General features: G+C 56.3%; 1 protein-coding gene across 2 annotated transcripts in view; it reads left to right on the top strand.

Moving 5' to 3' along the window:
- ZFYVE28 (zinc finger FYVE-type containing 28) overlaps nucleotides 1–20,717 on the top strand; it is a 63,332-nt gene that overhangs the window by 18,878 nt on the left and 23,737 nt on the right. For both annotated transcript variants that reach the window (XM_032632782.1, XM_032632783.1), the window contains 2 exons: nucleotides 5,333–5,434; nucleotides 12,311–13,594. In XM_032632782.1, coding sequence (XP_032488673.1) covers nucleotides 5,333–5,434; nucleotides 12,311–13,594 — 1,386 coding nt within the window. The remainder of the gene's footprint in view (nucleotides 1–5,332; nucleotides 5,435–12,310; nucleotides 13,595–20,717) is intronic.

Raw genomic sequence — 20,717 nt, 5'->3', positions numbered from 1 at the left:
TCACTGCGGGTGAGCACCTCCTACGGCAGGTCCGTGGGGCGGTGGCAGCGCTGCAGGATGGGCCAGCCTCTGGGACAGAGGGGCGTCCCTGGACCGCAGGGAGCTGGACGAGTCGTGTGCCGCGTGCGGGAGGGGTGGGGAGCAGGCCAGGCAGACGACCCTGGGCCGAGCCAGAAGCGACTTCCACTGCCCGGGACTGTGGAGGTGTCGTGGCGGGGAGCCTGACGTGCCGTGAAGCGCAGAGCGGACTTGGCGAGGAGGGCCCGGGGAGGTGGGCAGGCGGGGTGGGGCTGCCAGTGCCCAGCACTCGGGGAAGCCTGAGCGGCCGCCTCCGGTGTGCAGGGTCAGCTCCCCACATTTGAGTCTCGCCTTGGGCTTGGGGACCGGCCTGGCCCCCACCTCGCTCCTCCTGGCCTCACTGTGCTCCAGAGCTGCCTTCCCTCTGGGACGTCTCTGCAGTGGTCTTGGGAGGAGCCAGAACCTTTCCAGAACCTCCCGTCAGTTTCCACCGTCTTAGAGGGAACCTGTTCTAAACCTCGGGGGAGGGCCAGAGTCTCTTAGACAGCACGCCCGTCTTAAGATAAAAGCAAGGACGTTGAACAGAAACACATGTTTCTGGGTTTCCACGCTCGAGTCCGTGGTATGTGCTCAGCTCCTTGAGGCTCCCCGGTGCCGGCGGCCCAAGGCTAGGGTGTGCAGGGTGGTACTGTCCAGCCTCGCCGTGCTCACCGAGCTGGCCTTCCAAGGCTTCTCCCTGAGTGGGGTCACTGGGCCCTCTCTGCTGACCTCAGGCCACCTTCTGACACCTGAACTTGTCTGGGTCCTTGTCTCGGGAGTGCCCTGGGTGGGGCCTTTTTCCTGTCGGGCACCTCCTGGAGGCCTCGCGTGGGGTCCTCTCCAGCTTAGGCTGGAGAGAGGCCTGGAAGCGGAGCCGCGGGACCTCTGAGGTCATGAGGGGAGGCTCTGAGTCGCAGCGAGGAGAGGCTGGGTCTGAAGTTGAAGTGGAGGCGGGGCAGGAGCCCAGAGTCTGGGGGCTTCACGGCAGCCACTGAGAAGCCCTCAGGCCCCCTAGAGCCCCCAGCCCCCCAACAGAAGCAGGTCTCCAACCTCGCAGCCAGGCTGTGGGTCTGAGGATCTGAGGAGTGCCAGGCTTAACCAGAAGGAGTGGGGAGAACTGGCTTGTAAGCAGCTGGTCCTGGAGCCAGCCGCCCCCTTCAGAGATGCTCACAGGGTCCCTGTGGGACCCACAGTGCAGCCACCCAGCTCCCTCTCTCAATTCCTTGTTGTCCACAGAGGCCACTGCTGCCCAGCTTGGGGCCCAGGACTCACTCCTTCCTGGATTCACCTGTGAGCATGTATTAAGCACCTACTGCATGCCGGTCCTGTGCTTGTCCCCAGAGATATGGGGATGATCGTGAGGGAGGCACACACGTACACAAGGCAAGCAGTTGCCGTGGAGTATTCTGGATGCTGGGGTGCGGTTGGGGGTTTGGTGCAGGGACCGTCTGGGGTGGATCTCTTCTCCCGGGCCAGTGAAGGTTCCCGTCCAGTCCCCTGGCCCACCTGCTTCTTGGCAGCCGAGGGCTCGGGCCTTCCTGTGGCTCCAGCCTGTGGGAGCAAAGGCGAGTGTGGACAATGCCCCCTGCCCGGCCCTCTGCAATCTCAAGGTCCCCTCCAACCTTCTCTCCCCGCCTCACCTGCCGCCCACTCCCTTCCTGGGTGCTCACCACTTCCTGCACAGGGTGTTCCCATGTTTCCTCCCAGGAGATTACTTTTAAGCCATGTTATTGAGATAAAATTCACGTACCATATGACTCACCCGTTTGAAGTGTACGATTCAGTGGTTTTTAGTCAATTTGCAGAGTTGTGCAACCGTCACCACTAATTTCAGGGCGTCATCATCACTGAAAAGATACCACTTACCCCTCAGCCATCACCTCCACCCCCGTAATCCCATCTCTCTGTAGATTTGCCTGTTCGGATATTTCGTGTAAACAGGATTTGGGTGACTTGTGTCTCCCCCATGGGCCTATAAGTGTCACGGGGCAGGGGTGCTCACCTGCACTCACTCACGTGTCCTTAGTGCCCGGCAGGTGGTAGCGCAGTGAATTTTCGCAGAATTTTGTTGTGCTGATCTGACAGGGCACGAATATGAATTTGTAAAGTTTTTCACTGACGTTTTAATCATAAAAATTTGATGGGGGGGGGTATAGACCCGGAATGAAGGGATTGATTAAAAATGATACTCTAGCTATTTAAACAACATGAAAGATGAATCCCAAATGTCAGGGAAGAATTCCTAGTGTATCAAGTACAAAAATCATCACCAGTGTGTCTCTACTAAATTTCTGAACATGATAGGTATAAGTTTTGTAACAGAAATCAAAGCAATAAATGTTACTTTTTTATTGTGATAAAATATGCATGACATAAAACTGACCATTTTAACCCTTTCTGAACGTACACAATGGCATTAAGTACATTCACGTCGTGCAACCGTGTGTGTGTGTGTGTGTGTGGGCACGTGCATGTGTGTCGGTCACCTTTCTCTGGAGAACTCTGACCAACACACAGGTGAATCTTTCTCTTTTCTTCTTTTTCTTCTTTTTAATTTAATTTTTATGGGAGTATGGCTGGTTTACAATGCTGTGTTAGGTTCAGGTGTACAGCAAAGTGAATCGGTTACACGTATACATATATATCCACTCTTTTCCCATATAGGTCATTATGGAGTATTGAGTAGAGTTCCCTGTGCTCTACAGTAGGTCCTTATGAGTTACCTATTTTATATATAGTAGTGTGTCTATGACGAGGTGAATCTTTGTCTTCTGAGATTTGGTGGTGGATTCTTAGATTTGACACCAAAAGCATGAGCAACAAATTTTTAAAAATAATACATTGGACTTTATCAAAATTTAAAATCTGTGCATCAAAGGACATTACCAAGAAAGTGAAAGACACCTAAAGAGTGGGGGTGGGGCGGGCCCTCCCTCCATGCCGGGCGTGCTCCCCCCGGCCCACGCGAGCTGGACCTGGGCCGACCCCTCACCGTCCCCCGCATTATGCCGGGGCACCCCCGGGCCCAGCCACGTGCCTGCCAGGCTCCACTGTGGGGCTGCCTTGCATGGACGTGGGCTGAGAGGGCGCGATGCCAGGGTCACCAGCCCTGTGGGGCTGAAGCTCTCCCCCTGATGGCTTATTTCCAGGCCTGGTTCCCCCCATCTTCCCTTCCCACCCCCGCCCGTTGCATCAGCACCCGGGCCAGCTGGACACTGAACAGGTATCTGATGCGCTCCTCCTGGGACACGAAGACCAGCCTCACCCTTGTCCGCAGGGGTGCCCCGTCATGGGGACGCAGAAACGTGGCCGCCCCACGACCTCCTCTCTGCCTGTCCTGGCAGTTGGCGTCACTTCCCAGAGCTGCTGAGCGGGAGGGAACCCTGGGTGCTCCGGCACGTGCGAGCACCGCTGGACAGAGCCGCGGGAATGGCCTAGGTCCCCCGGTCTCCCACCAGAGGGGGTGGGCACGGTGGCTTTAGGGGTCTGTGCACAGACTTCTCCTGCTGAATGGATTCTTTTCCGGGGCTCGCAGCTCCATGGAGGCCGTGCTGGGCAGGAGGGACCCTGCTTGCTCACTGGGGGGCAGCCCACGCCTCCCCAGGACCTAGGAGAGGAGACAGGGTCCCTCCCTGCCCCCGTCACTGCTTTCTGAAAGAGGAGATGGCCAGGATTCCCCAAACTCTTTCTTCTGCCTGTTTTCACTCTGCCTTTGCCCTGAGACCGCTGCATTTACCCACCAAGTTAAGGCTCTGCCTTGGGAAATCGTCCCTCAAACACGGTTAATTGAACCATGACCGTTAGCTCATGGAAGATCCGTGAAGCAGCCCAGAAGGAATGGAGGCCCAGCCGTGCCCTCTGCCCTCCGCTGGCTCAGGACACAGGCCCTCGAGCTGGTCTCTCCTAGGGGCCTGGAGGCCACTGGTCATGATGGTCACGGCCAGGTGTGCCCCAGGGGGGCCTCACAGCCCATGTTTTTCCTGTTTTTAGAAAAAAAGGAAATCTTTTTGCCCATGAAACCAACCTTTTTTTTAGGGGAAAACAGTCTCCTCGTTCAACTTTGTTTTTCAGTTTTTCTCACTGAACTGGGTGTTTTCCAGAAGTAATGGGGGCTCCCAGCTGGATGGGTGACCAGACCCTGAGGCCTGAAATAAGATCCTGTTCGTCCTCAGAGACGTGCCAGCGGCTCCTCATTTACACAGACAAGCCCCCGAGGCGCCGACCTATGCGCCATGGGGCCGCGAGGGGACAGGCCCGTGTTCACGGGTGGACGGTCCCTGGGCACCCAAGAGGTGCAGGAGGCATCCAGAGAAGGGTCCTCAGGGATAGGTCCTCTCTCCGAGAGACGGATCTGGAATGATGGTCACGCGCCTGGAGATGGGTGGGGCTGTGGCTACGGAGGTGAACACGGGACCCCCTGCCGTGGAATTGGGGCACCCGGAGCTGGCATCTGGGCAGAGCCAGATGGGCCGTGGGGCCCAGTCCAGTGAAGGGGGTCCTCTCGAGGCACGGGGACGCCCAGCAGGAGGGTCCATCCTGCCTGAGGGGTGACAGGAGGCTGCCCCCATCTTGAAGGGTGCCTGACCGTGGGCCAGAGTGCTGGGAGGGGAAGGGGGCTTTGGAGACAGCGGCCGGGACACGACATTCACAGCCTGGTGGGGCCGGGAACCGCGAGAGCCTGTGGCAAGTGTGAGTTGGAAAGTCTCGGGCAGCCCCTGGACCTGGGGCGTGTGGATGGAACGAGGGAGAGGTGGGAGAGCTGGGAGGACAGTCTGCGGGGCGCTGTCTGGAAAAATCTTGCCCTGTCTGCGCCATGCTCCTGCAGGACCCACACCCCCAGGGGCCAGCCCTGGGGTCAGGGCTCCACGCTGGTGGAGGGCTGGGCTGGGCTTCACCTCCAACTCCTGTTTCCCTTTTAGAGTAGATGGTTCCAGGGCCAGTTCTCACCAACCTCTGCATTTGTGGTATATTTAAACACAAATCCAGTGTTTCCATTTTCAAGGAGGCAGATTTTAGCAACAAACCTTGATGCTGATTTATCTGATTGCGGCTGGGAGGTGTGCAGCCATATTTTTATCATTATTTTATGATCCCTCAAACGGACATAGGCTAATCAACTTCGAAAGAGGATAAAATCTGGGTCATAATTTTCACTGCTTCTTTCTAAACTTATTTACGACTCGATCGCAGAGGGGAAGCGTGTGCGGGGTGTGGTCTGGGCTGGCCACGCGGCTGCAGGACTTGACGTCAGGCTGGCTTTCTGTCTTGGATGCAGTGGCCTCGTGGTCTATGCGGATGGACCCCTGAACCTGGACCGCAAGGCAGAGGACATGTCCGAGCTCTTCCGGCCCTTCCACACGTTGCTGCGGAAAATCAGGTTGGCGGGGTGGGGGGTGGGGGTGGGGGGGTGAGAGAGGGAAGGGGAGGGGAGGGCGGTGTTTGCCTCTGAGCCCCCTCCCTTCTGTGACTGCTCCTGGGGGTTGGCAATGACCTCTCTGGACAAGGCTGGTCTTGCTTTGCCTTTACTGGACACCTCAACGGTGGGTAGCTTGTCCCTGCCGAGCTTTAGAGGGTGGTAAACCTCACGCTTCTGTGTGAGCTAATTCTTTACCTTCTGTCCACCGCGGGGGTGCTGGGACCGTGGTCTCTGTCGTCGGCTCCTGGTTTCTACTGTTTGGAGCTCCTTTAACCCCACACCCTTCCTCCCTCACAGAACAAGTTCTTTGTTCTTGGCCGGTAGCGTTAAGACCTTTACGCAGATGTCCGGTCCTAAGACAGCGGCTGCCCTGGCTAAGGGCCTGGAAGCCAGGCCCTCTTCTGGTTTCTCACAGAAACGTCTCCATGGCCCCGCGAGACAGATGGGGCCTATCTTACAGGCGAGGCCCTGAAACTGGGGTGGTGTGGGCCGGACCAGGGCCATGCAGCCTGCAAGGGGAGGATGTCCCCCTGGGCCAGGCCACGCCCTCCACATTGGCTGGGGCTGGCGCCCAGGTTGGGGGCTGTTACTAGTTCTTTGACTAGTTTAGGGGGTGAAGTGCTCAGTTCTGAGTGACCAGCGGGCGCCCGCATGCTGTGGCTCATCCTGCCCACCCCCTGACTATCCCTGGGTGGCGCTGGCACCATCTGTGCTGTCCTGTGGGCTTGTGACATCTGGCCTGGGTAACCGAGCTCTGCCCTGAGGGCCTCCCTTGCCCTTCAGCAGCCGGCCCTCCAGCCAGCACCCCTGACCTCAGCCTTCCCTTGAGAAACCTCACGTCAAGTTGTGTGGAGCCCTCACGGCTGGTGACCTCTGTGAGCTGACAGGGCCCGGCTCCTGCAGGGGTGGGACAGCAGGGGGCTGCGGCCGCATGTCCTCTGAGCACCTCCCTGGCCCCGTGGCCTCAGACGCCAAGGTCTTTCCTACCACGGTCCCTGGTCTCCGAGAAGCCCCCTTCCCAGGCTGTCGGTCCAGGGCTGACCCCGTGGACCCCTGCCACGCCCTTCCTGGGTCTGGCGGGACTTCCCAGCCTAGGGTGGCTCTCCTCTGCTGGTGCCTGTCCTTTCTGGGGGCCAGAGAGCACAGAAGCCTGCTCCAAACTGCCCTTCGCCCCACCGCAAGCCAAACGTGCTCTGAATCCAGTGAGGAGTGACCCGGGGGGTCCTTGGAGGGTCAGTGGGCACAGGGTGGGCGAGCCACAGTTGAGTGTCCCTAGCAGGACCTGACCCTGGACCCAGAGGCCGAGGCTCCTGCCCTCTCTGGGTATCCGGCTGGGAGAGGAGACAAGGAAGGAGGGGAGAGGATGGACGACGCTGGGCCAGGAAGGGAAGCGTGTGGCCTGGGCCACGGCTGGGAGTGGCCATGGGGGGAGGGGGAGGGGGGGAGACACCAGATGCTGGGGACTTGGGCAGGGGAAGAGTCCAGAACGTCAGAGACATGTGACGTACTCAAAAGGCTGACGCACATAACTGGAATCAGAAGGAAGGAATGGAGAAAATGGGCAGAAGCAGTATTCAAAGAAATAATGGCCAAGAATTTTCCAAAATTGAAGAAAAATCTCTGTCCACAGATTCAGGAGACTGTTGAAGAAAACTACAAGCAAGATGAACACAAAACACATCTGGGTATATCACAGTAAAATTGCTGAAAACAAAGAAAAAACCTTAAACACAGCTAGAGGAAAAGGACATATTACTTTGAAAAGAGTGTACATCAACAGCTGTCTTCTCAAAAACGATGAAAGCCAGAAGGCAATGAAATGATATATATTTAAAGTGCTGAAAGCGGGACTTCCCTGGTGGTCCAGTGGTTGGGACTCTGCACTCCCAATGCAGGGGACCTGGGTTCGATCCCTGGTCGGGGAACTAAGTCCTGCATGCATGCCACAACTAAAAGATCCTGCACGCCACAACTAAAGATCCCCCATGTTGCAACTAAAGATCCCCTATGCCACAACTAAGAAGATCCCACATGCCGCAACGAAGATCCCACATGTGGCAACGAGGACCCCTCGTGCCACAACCTGGCGCAGCCAAAATAAATAAGTAAATATTTTAAAAAATATAATAAAGTGCTGAAAGAAAATAGCTGCCAGTCAGGATTTTACAACCAGGAAAAATACCCTTCAAAAATGCAGTTGGGGCTTCCCCGGTGGCGCAGTGGTTGGGAGTCCGCCTGCCGATGCAGGGCACACGGGTTAGTACCCCGGTCCGGGAAGATCCCACATGCCATGGAGCGGCTGGGCCCGTGAGCCATGGCCACTGAGCCTGCGCGTCCGGAGCCTGTGCTCCGCAACGGGAGAGGCCACAACAGTGAGAGCCCCGCGTACTGCAAAAAAAAAAAAAAAAAAAAAATGCAGGTGATATAGTGGGTTATTCAGAAACACGAAGCTGAAGAAATTGGTTATGAGCAGATTGCACATAAAGAAAAACTAATTGGAATTCTTCCTGCAAAGGAAAAAAATCTCAGATGGGAATGTGGAAGCACAGGAGAGACTTAAGACCCTGATGTGAGTGAACATAAATGAATCTGCGCTGTACAAAACAATAATTGTCTTGTGGAGTTTAAATTATATACATCATAGTTTAACATTTGAAAATCAGTTTTTCTGTATTAATTTTTTAAAAAGGAAGAAAAAGCAAATCATTTTGAAAGTTACAGAAAAATAATTTGAAAGATTAATGCCTATTTTATGATGAAAACATCTCTTAGCAAATTAGAAATAGAAGGGAATTTCCTTAATCTGATAAGAGATACACATGTACACACATATGAAGTTGGACCCTTACCTAACACCATATAAATATGAATTAACTCAAAATTAATCAAGGACCTAAATGTAAGAGTTAAAACTATAAAACTCTTAGAAGAAAACATAGGACAAAAGCTTCATGAGAAAAAAAAAAAAAAGCTTCATGAGATTGCATTTTGGCAGTGACTTCTTGGATGTAACACCAAAGGCACAGGTAACAGAAGAAAAAAACAGACAAATTGAGCTTTGTGAAAATTTCAAAATTTTGTCCATCAAAAAACACTACAATAGAGTAAAAAGGCAACCCATAGAATGGGAGAAAATATCTGCGTATCGTGTATCTGCTGAGGGGTTAGTATCTAGACTATATAGAGAACTCCTAAAACTCAACAACAAAAAGCCTAATGATCTGATGCACATGGGCAAGAGACTTGAATAGACACATCTCCAGAGAAGATACGTGAATGGCCCCCAGCACGTGAAAAGATGCTCAGCATCACGATCGTCAGGGAAACGCAAATCAAAACCACAATGAGACACCACCTCACACCCACGAGGGAGGCTGCTATCAAAGAAACAGAAGACAAGCGCTGGGGAGGATATGGAGAAATTGGAACTCTTGTGCACTGTTGGTGGGAATGTAAAATGGTGCAGCTGCTGTGGAGGTTCCTCAAAAAATTAAAGTAGAACTACCGTATGATCCGGCAGTTCCACTTCTGGGTTTATACCGAAAAGAATGGAAAGAAGCATCTTGAAGAGGTATTTGTACACTCGTATTCATAGCAGCGTCGTTAACAACAGCTAAGACATGGGAGCCGCTGTTGACGGATGGATGGGTAAGCAAAACATGGTCCAGCCATACGCTGGGATATTATTCAGCCTTAAAAAGGAAGGAAATCCTGACGCGTGCTGCAATGTGGATGAACTTTGTGGACGTGCTAAATGAAATAAGCCAGCCACAAAAAGACAGCTAATGTATGGTTCCAATTACATGAGGTCCCTGGAGTCCTCAAAATCATAGAGACAAAAGGCGTAACTGTGGTTGCCAGGGGCTGGGGGAGGGGAGAACAGGGAGTTACTGTTTCATGAGGACAAGATGAAATTGTTACAGGGACGGATGGTGGTGACGGCTGCACCGCAATATGAATGTACTTAATGCCACTGAACTGTCACTTAAAATGGTTAAGATGGTAAATTTTGTAAGTATTTTATCACAATAAAAAAATTTAAATATCTACAGTGGTGTCAATAAATATTAATTAGCATAAATCTGAGATGTCTAAGAACCCCACTGAAAGTTACAAAATGTTTTTGATACAAAATTTTAAATACCTAAATAAATAGCTATTCCATATTCAGGGAGTGGAAAACTTAATATTGAGAAGATATCAGTGATTCTCAAATTAATCTATGAATTCAATGCAACCTCAATCAAAATCCCAGGAGGATTTTTCTTTTGCAGAAATTGACAAACTAATTCTAAAATTCCTATAGAAAGGCAAGGGGCCTAGAACAGCCAAGAAGAAAAAGATTGCTGGAGAAAAAGGACAAAGAAGACGAATATTATTGTTCTGTTCTGCTCTTCATGGTTTTTGGGTAGTTTCCAGACGGTGCTGGTGTGACCGAGCTTGTGAACGTATGTGTGCATTTCTGCTGGGTGTGCTTCATTAAAAAAGTGAGCAGGGCCGGAGACACTTCCTGCCATATAGCTGTAGTCGTGCTGGCAGAGATGTAGTGCACGGGGCGTTCAACGGAACAGAGGGTCTGGTGCGACCAACGCATGATTCATGACAGAGGTGACAGAGCACAACAGTGGAGAATGGTTGGCTTTTTCCAATGAATGGCTGAATCAGCAAGTATCCATATGAGGAGAAAGACCTGTAATGCACTCCTATGAAAACGTCACTTCTAGGTAGACTGCAGATACAAACGTGGAAAGGAAAAGAACGTTTTCAGAGGGAGAAGTCGAGTACATCTTTGTGATCTTGGAGTAGGCAAAGATTTCTTCACCAGGGCACAGAAGCGCTAATCACAGAATAAAATGACATTTTGAACTTTACTGGAATTTAAAACTTCAGTTTGTCAAAAGATACCTTTGAGAGAGTGAAAAGGCCACAGAGTTGGACACAACATCCAATAAAGAACTCAGATCCACAATACATAAAGAACTCCTGTCAGTCGGTAAGAAACAGACAGTTAACCCAATAAAAAATGGGTGGAAGTCCTGAACAGGCACTTCAGAGAGGCTGTCTAACGGTCCATCAGCGTATAAATGGGTGCATGACCTCCTGAATGAGCAGGATAAAGCAGTTTAAAACCACGACGAGATACCACTGCACACTCACCAGAGACGATGAAGTGGAAAAGTGCAAGTGCCCGTGAGGGTGTGGGGCATGCAGAACTGTCAGCGGACCCTGTGGGCTGTCGGCGGGGACACACCCCTCACCAGCACTCAGCACGCGTGCTTGCAGAAACACACCCCATGCTCCCCAGGACAGGGGCTCAAAGATGTGGGTCCCTGGCAGCCAGGGCCCCTCTGGGGTGGAACAGCTTCAGAGGTGAACTGTGATGCGTTTCCACCAGGAGACGGAATGATCTACAACGACCGTGAATCTCACCAGAGAGGGTTGTCAAGAGCTGGCAAAGGGAAACAGAATATGCGATTAAGGGGAGTTCTCTGGTGGTCCAGTGGTTAGGACTCTGCACTTCGGCTGCCAAGGGTGCAAGTTCAATCCCTGGTCAGGGGGAACTAAGCCGAGCACCCAAAAAAAAAAAAAAAAAAAAAAAGAACAAAGGCATAGGAAAAATAAAATGTAATTGCACATAAAGGTTTAAAAAAAAGTGTGCATTTAGATTTCAGATAAACGATAATACTTTGTTAGTGTAAATATGTCCCCAGTGGGGGCCATTTTGGACATACTTACTCTAAAAAGTATTTGCTGTTTATCTGAAATTCCAGTCTAACTGGGTGTCCTGTGTTTCATCTGGCACCTCTGCACAAACATAGCACTGGCAAACATGCCTGCCACGGAGGAGTGCAGACCGCAGATTGCCGTCTATCTAGAGAAGGAGAGCAGGGGAGACCACCGCTGCGGTAGTCGGGATCGTGGTCACGGCGAGGAGTGACCAGGAAGGCACGTGGGGGGCGCCTGGGAGCCCAGGTAGCGCTGTATTTCCTGATCGGGGTGCTGTTTGCAGGGTGTGTTCAGTTTATGAAGATCCACAGCTGAGCGGTTCTGAGAAGCGCACCATTCCACGTTGTTTCCCCGACTGCTCTGGGATGTTGAACCAGGCGCTGAGACCTCAGGCCTGAGCTCTTCCCGGTGGAGAGCAGCATACACCGGCCTGTGGGACCCACTTTGGGCGCATCCCCGTCGTTGTCATTAGAGTCACTCCACCTTGGGTGTCGGTTCAATGCCGCTCCCCCCAGGGAAGGCGCCCTGCTGTGCCCCCTTCTGGTGGCTCCTTCCTTGGCTGCTGTGGTCATTATTGTACTTAAGTCTTCCCTCGTAAATATTTATTATCTGTCTCTTCCTACGGAATCTGCTCAGCAGGGACCATGCCAGTCTTCCTGTGTGTCACCCAGGGCCTGGCACATAGGCAGTGCTCAGTAATATTTGTTGAAGCAAAGGATGAAAATCTATATACAAACCAATATATATCCTTTCACTCCTGAAAGTTTTAATTGATTTATTAATTTATAATTTTATTAATACAATTTTTATTAATTTATTAACATATTATCACGAAGAATCAGGGTTTTCAGCAAGAGAGTTCAGAGTCTCATTTTTAAGCAAGGGCACATTCTAGAATCACCGTCAGCCACCCACACGGCTGTTGTCCTGACCCGCGGCCCGGGGGACCCCTGGAGACGCACCTCTTTTGGTGGAGGAAGCGACGTGGTGGGAGGTTAATTGCAGGCAGTGGACACCGTGTTGCTCTCCTGCTGGTGCCAGCCCACTCGGCCTGGGGGCTGGTGTGGCCTCTGGGACCCACACTCTTCCTTTCTGTCTTGACGCTTGTAGGGATTTGCTGCGGACCCTGACCGAGGAGGAGCTTCACACGCTGGAACGGAACCTCTGTATTTCCCAAGACGTGGAGTTCCCCATCCGGGCGGACACCCCGGTGCCCCCTGCCCTGGAGCCCGCCCTGCCCGCACCCCTCGGCCCGGCGGAGCCCAGGCACGCAGAGGCGGAGCTGGCGTGCTCCGTGCAGGACGACGACCAGGAGCTGGAGCAGCTCAGCCGCATGGTGCACAGGGCTGGGGACGCGATGTCCTCTCTCCTGTCCCCGCCCAATGCCTGCCAGTCCCCCGCGCACGGGCCGGGCGCCGAGCGCGGTGCCCTCGGGCAGGCATCCCCGGGCGGACCACGGCTGCCGCCGGGCAGCGACGAGGAGGAGGGGAGGGTGTTCTTCATGGAGGATGTGGACGGGGCGGCAGAGCCCCCGGGCGGCCGGTGTGGGCGGGCGGGCGGCCCCCAGGAGAGAGGGCGGGGCGGGGAGAGCCGAGGGGCGGGGGCCGGAGCAGCCGCCGCGGCCGAGCCGGAGGACCTGAGCGGCAGCAGCGGCGTGCAGGGCGACCAGACGCGGGCAGTGGGCCCTGGCTCCTGCAACTGCCCGGACTTCCAGCCGCAGCTGGATGGCTGGGAGGCGAGTGCGGAGGACGCCCAGACGGCCGAGCTGATCGCCCACCGGACGGGGGGCATGAAGCTCTCGGCCACGGTCATCTTCAACCCCAAGTCGCCCAGCTCCCTGGACTCTGCCCTCGCCAACCCAGAAGTCCTGGGAAACGGCGTCTCCCCGGGGGAGCCGGCGGCCGAGGGGACGGAGGGCGGCCCCCACAAACTCAGCGCCACGGCCGCCAACAGCCTTCTGAACTCCTGCGTGTGCTGTAGGGGCTGCGCGGGCAGCAGGGAGGACGCGGCGGAGAGCCTGCGCGGCAAGTGCGGCTCGGGAAGCGTCATCCGCTCCTGTTACGTGGGCTCCGCCAAGGCCTGCGCCAAGGGCTCGGCCGCGGGACTGCTGGAGGTCCGGCCCGCCCCGGAGGCCTTGCCCACGGCGCTGGGCGTCCCAGACCCCGGGCCCTCCGAAGACGCCCCCGGCGGGCAGGAGCCCAAAGCCCCCACTTCCGACAAGTGCCTGGCACACACCTCAGGGCCCCAGGTGGACGCGGCAGACGGGCTGCCTGGAGGGGGCGGCGGAGCGAGTGAGCAAAAGGAGGCTGAGGCCCGGCAGCCCTCGGAGGCCGGGGAGGAGAGTCGGCGTGGAGGGGCGGCCGGGGAGGAGGCCCAGCACCTGCCGGGCTCCAGGTAAGAGCCGCTCTGGCCCCTGGTCTCACCTCTAGTCGGTTTAGGTGCTGGTCAGGCCCTCCTGGACCCAGTTGCCACATCCAACCGAGAAGCGCCCCTCGTAGCCCTGACCGCCCCGTTTCTGGCGTGACGGGCACCTTCAGGTGAGTGGGCGCAGCTTCGGGCCCTCGGTTCGCCCCGTCTCACTGCTGTGGTGTGACCGGCGTGTGCGGACCGGCCGGGGCTGGGCCCCAGCACCCACCTGACCCCTCGTGGCAGCTCCCGTGGGCCGCGGTTAGCCACAGAGACCCTCAGCCCTGCCCCGGGGGCAGCGGTGGGATCCCGAGACCACCCTGGGGCAGATTCTTGGGCAGTGCCCGCAGGATCCTGTTCTCTCCCCCAGAGGCAGCTGAGCGGGCAGGGCTCTGTGACACCCTGGCTCCTACACATCTGGCTCACGGCAGCTCTTCCTCCTCCACCCCACACCCGGGGCTTGTCCTGAATGAAGCAGATTCAGCCAGCACTGCCCCGGTGCCCGCCACATGCCCCTGGCTCCCATCCTGGACGTGGGAAAGGAGGAGCCGGGCTCAGCCTCGGGGCCTCACACGCGGCTGTTGCACTGCCCTCTCACCAGACCCTGTCTCGCAGGCTCCCATCCTGGCTTCACTGTGTGCGAAGGGAGGTGGGAGGATGGAGAGAGGAGGGGGCTCAGCCCGGAGGCTGGACAGGCCCCTGCCCGCAGCCGTGGGAGCTGTGCACAGAGGTCAGCAGGGAGGGGCCACCTGGGTGCAGGGGCAGACGCCTTGCAGGCCTGTGCAGCCACTGCCGCCTTCTTCCTGGAGCAGCGTGTGGCCAGCTCCCGCAGCAGTGGGCAGGGGCTGGCCGGGAGCCCGTGGGGTTCAGGGCCGCTCTTTCTTCTCGAGCTGAACTTTGAGGCTCCGCTGCAGCCTTTTCTATGTGGGTTCTGTAGGTACTCCCCAGCCCCTCGCAGCCGCGAATCTACTTTCTGGCTCCGTGAACTTGCCTGTTCTGGACGTTTCATAGAAGTAGAATCACTCGTTATGTGACCTTGTGTGTCCGGCTTCTTTTGCTGAGCATCGTGTTTTCAAGGTTCACCCACCTTCATGCAGGTGTCAGGACTTCCTTTCTGTGGCTGAGTAATATTCCACTGTACGGATGGACCACATTTGGTTCATCTGTCGATGGGCGGGTGTGTCGTTTCCACTTTTCGGTTATCATTGAGTAATGCTGCTGTGAACATCTGTGTACAGGTTTTTGTGTGGCTGTGAGTTTTCAGTTCTTTGGGTGTCTCTAGGAGAGAATTAGTGCTTCACACGGTGCCTCTACGTTCTGAGGAGCTGTCACTGGCAGTTTTCGTTCCCTGGTCACGTGCGAGGCTCCTGTTTCTCCACATCCTCACAAATACTTGTCATCATCTAAGATTTTTTTAACAGTTCTCTTGATCTTCAGGCATATCCCACTAGAATATACAGCTGAGTGACTGCTTTCAACTCACTTGAAATCATTCTGTTTCTGAGGTCATGCCCAAGTTTTACCCACAGCAGGTTAATTTGTTCCATTTAGCATGAGCTGTATAGAGATTTCCACTTGCATGTAATTTAATTTTATGATTATGTGAAAAATTTGCATGGTACCCGGCCAAATCTACAAAATAAGATATATCTAGAGAAATCTGTCTTTCTACCTTATTCTCCTCTGCTGCTAAAGTTACAGTTTTCCAATTTTTTATAATTTATCCTTCAATTTAAAAAGTAGAAGCAAGGATGTACACACACACACACACGGGCATACACACACGGACACACACATGGGCACGTTTTCCGCTCCCATTCTTTGGCAGAGGACCTCATCCTTCTCTGCCTTGCTTTCCTGACCTGCTAGCCTGAAGGCCTGTGGCCTGTCCATGATAGTTTCTAGAGATGTCTCCACCGTCAGTTTCAGCCATGTGGGACCACACTGTGTGGCTGGACCACCGTGCAGCCAGGCCCTGCCACCTGCCTCGTGGCTGTTTCCAGTCTTGCTCTTACAGACGGCGCTGCGATGAGCAGCTATTTTTTTAAATTATTTATTTATTTATTTGTTTGGCTGCATCGGGTCTTAGTTGTGGGACGCGGCATCTTCCTTGCAGCACGCGGGATCTTTCGTTGCGGCGAGTGGGCTTCTCTCTAGTTGTGGCACGTGGGTCCAGAGCGTGCAGGCTCAGTAGTTGCAGCACGCGGGCTTAGTTGCCCCATGGTGTGTGGGATCTTAGCTCCCTGACCAGGGATCGAACCTGCGTCCCCTGCATTTGAAGGTGGATTCTTAACCACTGGGCCACCAGGGAAGTCCCAATGAGCAGCTCTTTGTGATGAGGCCATTTTTTAGGTTCAAGCCCAACATCATAATGTCCAGTGGCGTGAATTATTGTCCACAACCTAAGGAGCGGCTTCCTCCCTCAGGGCCTCCAACTCAGTGGCCCAGAGTTGATTGGTAAGTGGATCATTTTCCTACGAGGCTGATATGAAGCCATCACAAATTCTTTGACCAGATACATGGACTTTTCAGCTTTTGACCTGCCCCCCTTTTCTTGCTGTGTCCAGGTGACAGTCAGTGGACACTTACTCTGTCTGGAACCCCCTCCTGCTATCCTGACGTGTCCCGCCGTGGACACTGCTTGTTCACGTCAGGCCGGCAGCTTCCCAGGCCTCCTCTGGCTTAGCACAAATGCAGAAGCTGAGCTGAGAAAAGGAAACAGCCTCCATGGAGGCCTCGGGGGACGCTCCCATCTCCCAGGGAAGCATTTCCAGAAGGTGCAGAGGGTCTGAGGGTGGCCAGGGGAATCAGGGCAGCCAGGCCTTTGGGCCAGGACCGTGGACAGCGGCGCCCGGGGCCCAGCACTGCGCCAGGAGCAGCTGAGAATCGGGTCAGCAGGTGGCGCCCGTGCCCTCCGCGGGCAGCGCAGACATGGGGAGCGTCATTCCTTCACCTCGCACGTGGGTTCCTGGGTGGCTGAGCAGGGTGCGGGGGAGGCGGCCCAACCTTGCAGAGCGCGATCTAACACGAATGGAGGGGCAAAAGCAGCCTGTTGAAACAGACAGACACAGAAGACCAGCCTCACACAGGCAGCAAGTTCACCAGAACTCGGAAGGCGAGATCCCGGGCGTCTGTTGGCGTTGTTAGTATCATCTGTGCGCAGCCTCCCATGAACACAGCCAGTCTTGTGTCGGTGCAAGTGACCCCCCGCCCCTGGCAGACGGAGAGACGGACCCCGGAGAGGCTGGCACCCGCCGTGGCTCGAAGAGCCTAGAGGGGCTGGCATCACCCTTGACCTGCCTGAGCGAGAGCCCGTCTGTCTGGTGACGTGCTTGGTCATCACTCGGCCGTGACGAGCCAACATCCTGAGCTGACCATGAGGCTGCCTGTCCAGCAGGTCCCCCTGTGGCCCCTGCCATGCGCGGGAGTAGGAGTCACCGCATGTGTGGCCCCGTGCGTGAGTCAGACGGGTGCAGCCTCAGACCTCTGTGCCACCTTTGAGTCGGGTGCCATGAAGGAGACGCACCAAGCCGCGACCACGAGTCTGCTTTTGGGGCCACATTCCCCGAGGACGCCTGGAGTGTCACCTCCCACACAAGCAGCGCACAGCCTCCGGGTGGAAGGACGGGGCTGCCGGGGGTACGGCGCAGGCCGGAGGTGGGTCCTGGAGCAAGGGCCCGGGCGGGAAGAGCCCTGCACGTTCCCCCAGGCCCTGTCTTCAGCCGCTGCACGCAGGCCGGTTCCAGCCGTGCTGTTGCCCGGGGTAGGGGACATCGCCCCAGCACAGTCGTGGGCAAAATGTTTCAGAACCCAGTGTCCTTCAGATCTTTTCTTTCTTACCTTTTCAGTGCTTGAAGATTAACCTTTTTTGGGGAAAACTTAGCATTTTTAAAAGCTTCCTGTTTTTTGCCTAGACTCACCTCATCAATCAGAACTGTGCACTCTCGAGGCTGGCAGGAGAGCTCACTTGTCTAGAGAACGGAAACTCGCCCCCTCTTGGGGCTTTTACTAAAGTGAGTTTCCAACCTTCTTGAAAAAATAACACTGACTCTTGCTGTTTTCTAATTACAATTGTCCCCACTCATTGTAGAAACTTATGAAAACATAAAGAAGAGTAAAAGAAGGAAATAAAAACCATTCCAAATCTGATGAGCAGTTTTGTTATTTTTTCGCTGAATATTATTTAATGATCATTTATCTGCAAAATTCATTAAAACACAGTATTCGTAGGACTTAACGCTAACTTGCTGTACGTTTTCCCGTTTCCGTATTTTGTCAATTAGCCTTGTGGCCCCTCTCCTTACGGTTTTGTGTCTGTCTCTGGGAATCCACCCTTAGGAGTAGAGTCGCCCCGACAAAGGCATGACCCTTGCCATCACGCTCCCTTCCTCAGCAGTAAACCGCCCCCCCCACCCCCACACACCGCCCACACCCACACACCCACCCCCCACCCCCACACCCACACCCCACACCCCACACCTGCCACAGCCCCACACCCCCACCACACCCCCACACCCCCACACCCCGCCCACACCCACACACCCACCCCCCACACACCGCCCACACCCACACAGCCACCCCACACCCCCACACCACACACCCACACCCCACCACACCCCACACCCACACCTACACCCCACCACACCCCACACCCCACACCTGCCACACCCCCCACACCCCCACCACAGCCCCCACACTCCCACACCCCACACCCCACACCTGCCACACCCCCCACACCCCCACCACAGCCCCCACACTCCCACACCCCACACCCCACACCTGCCACACCCCCCATACCCCCACCACACCCCCCCACACCCCCCACACCCCACACCCCCCACACCCCCACCCCACACCCCACACCCCCTCACCCCCACACACCCCCACACCCCCACATCCCACACCCCCACACCCCCACATCCCACACCCCCACACCCCCACATCCCACACCCCCACACCCCCACATCCCACACCCCCACACCCCCCTCACCCCCCCACACCCCCACACCCCACACCCACACCCACACTACACCCCCCACACCCACACACCCCCACACCCCACATCCACACCACACCCCCCACCCCCACACCCCCCCACACCCACACCCCACACCCACACCCATACCCCAACACCCCACACCCCCTCACCGCACACCCCCCCACACCCCCACCCCCACACCCCCACACACCACACCCCCACAACCCCCCCACACCACACCCTCCACCCCCCACACCCACACCCCCACACCCCACACCCCACACCCCCCCCTCCCCGGCAGCACTGTGGGCACTGACTCACCTGGGAAGCAAGGTGGAGTTCCCTGCTCTGCTTTGTGTTTCTCTGGTGATGGTGTCCCTGGGCATTTCCTCCTGATTCTTCTGCAAATTGACCCTGCCTGTCTCTTGCTTGTTTTCCAGTTGGGTTTTCGTGTCTTTCTTGCTGCCTTGGAAATGTTCCTTCTGCCTGGTGTCTTTGTTGCAGGTCGCTTTCCCCAAGTTGTTATTTGCCCTTTGGTCTCATTTGTTGACGTGTCTTCAGTTATGTTCTGTGTAATCAAATTCATGAGTATTCTAGAGACTTGGGTCCTCTGCCTCTCTTTCCCTCCAGTGGGTCTGCGGTGCCGGGGGACATTCCCCTCACTGCCTCCTGGGGTCCCAGGGTCTCCTCCTTTGCTCTGCCCTGGTGCGTAGTGAGAGGCCCGGGCCGGCTTGCCTCCTGAGGCTGTCTCCGGCCACTGGAGGGGGCCAGGGGGCCGGGGCCGAGGGCCATCGTGACGCATGGGCCGGCCCACCCCGGGCCCTGGCTCAGGGCTCAGGAACCGTCACCGCTTGTGCCAGCGGCGGGCTGGGCCTGCTCTGTGTTACTCAGCTCCACGGCTGGCGGAGCCTTTGCCTCCCCACTCGGTGGGCCTCCCTGGCTGTCGTTTTGGTTAGAATGAAAGGAACCTGGAAGGGCACAGGCCTCTGAGCTTCTGCCCTTAAACTGGTGACCTGTGCCCCGACCACGCGCTCCTTCCTTGCTGAGCGTGGTGGTAATGGCAAAGGGTGGACCTTGGGGACATCCCCTCGAGGGCCCTTTCCGACACGCGGTGCTTCCTCGCCTGCCTGGGGGCGTGGCACTGGAGCGTGTGTTCCTGTGGCGCGAATGCAGCGGGAGGGGGTCCAGGGGAGGAAGGGCGCCCGTGGGCTGGCGGCCACTTGAGGAGGGCCAAGGGGCCTCTTGCTAGCGCGTGCCTCTGTTCCTTGTGTCTCCTCCGCGTCTCCCCCACCCTGGCCCTTACTCACCGCTGCTGTTCGGGGCTGGGACTTGCCTCAGCCTTCGCCGCTCCCAGTCCTGAGCCGCCTCGCTGCCCCATCACCGGTCTCACTGCTTCCTGGCCTCACCTCCACTTTCTCACTCCCCACGGGTGGGATGGCAGCTGGACAGGGTGGTCGCAGACGTTGCAGCGTTCCTTAGTTAGTCCTGGGCCGACAGCTCTGTGCTTCGCCGACTTTGCTCTTTGCCCACCTGGCTCCGACTCCGGTGGACGCCCCGCCTTCCTGCTAGCCGCAGCCCTCCGGCGCTTCCACGCAGGCTCCGCTGCGCTTTGCCGGGGCGGGGACCCCAGGGACCTGGGGATACCCTGGGTCCAGCCCCGAGCAGCTGGGGCTACAGAGAGGAGGCCACATCCTCTGTTCCTTGGAGCAGGGCTCTGGGCCCCCAAGGCCACTGCCTGCTTCCCTGTACGGAGGGGGCTGCTGGGATCCTCCTGGGTCCCTCCAGGCTGCACCACGAGTGCCTGTGGGCCTCAGCCCGGCCTTGCTGCCCAGCCGGCGGGAGGCCGGATGCACTGGCACGGTTGAGCTTCCTCGAGCAGCATGTGATGAGTGAGTCTCTGTCACTGGGAAGCGTTCCCAGAGGCCCAGGGCTGCACTTCTGACCTGCTCTGTCCGCACTTCACTGAATCCACTTTCCCTCCAGCAGATGGAGTCAGGGGCCGGTCAGCCCCTGCCCTGTCCCAGGGCCACTGCTGTCCACCAGCCTCCATGGCCTGGAAGGATGTGCATCCTTTTCCAGTGTATGATCAACACCCACAACCTCTGGTGCTGGCCGTCAGGACTGTGTGGGGTG

This window comes from Phocoena sinus, chromosome 5 (genome assembly GCF_008692025.1).
Source record: "Phocoena sinus isolate mPhoSin1 chromosome 5, mPhoSin1.pri, whole genome shotgun sequence".
In the NCBI taxonomy this organism is placed as follows: domain Eukaryota; kingdom Metazoa; phylum Chordata; class Mammalia; order Artiodactyla; family Phocoenidae; genus Phocoena; species Phocoena sinus.
The sequence above is the reverse complement of the archived record's forward strand: the minus strand, read 5'-3'. Positions and strand labels throughout refer to the sequence as shown.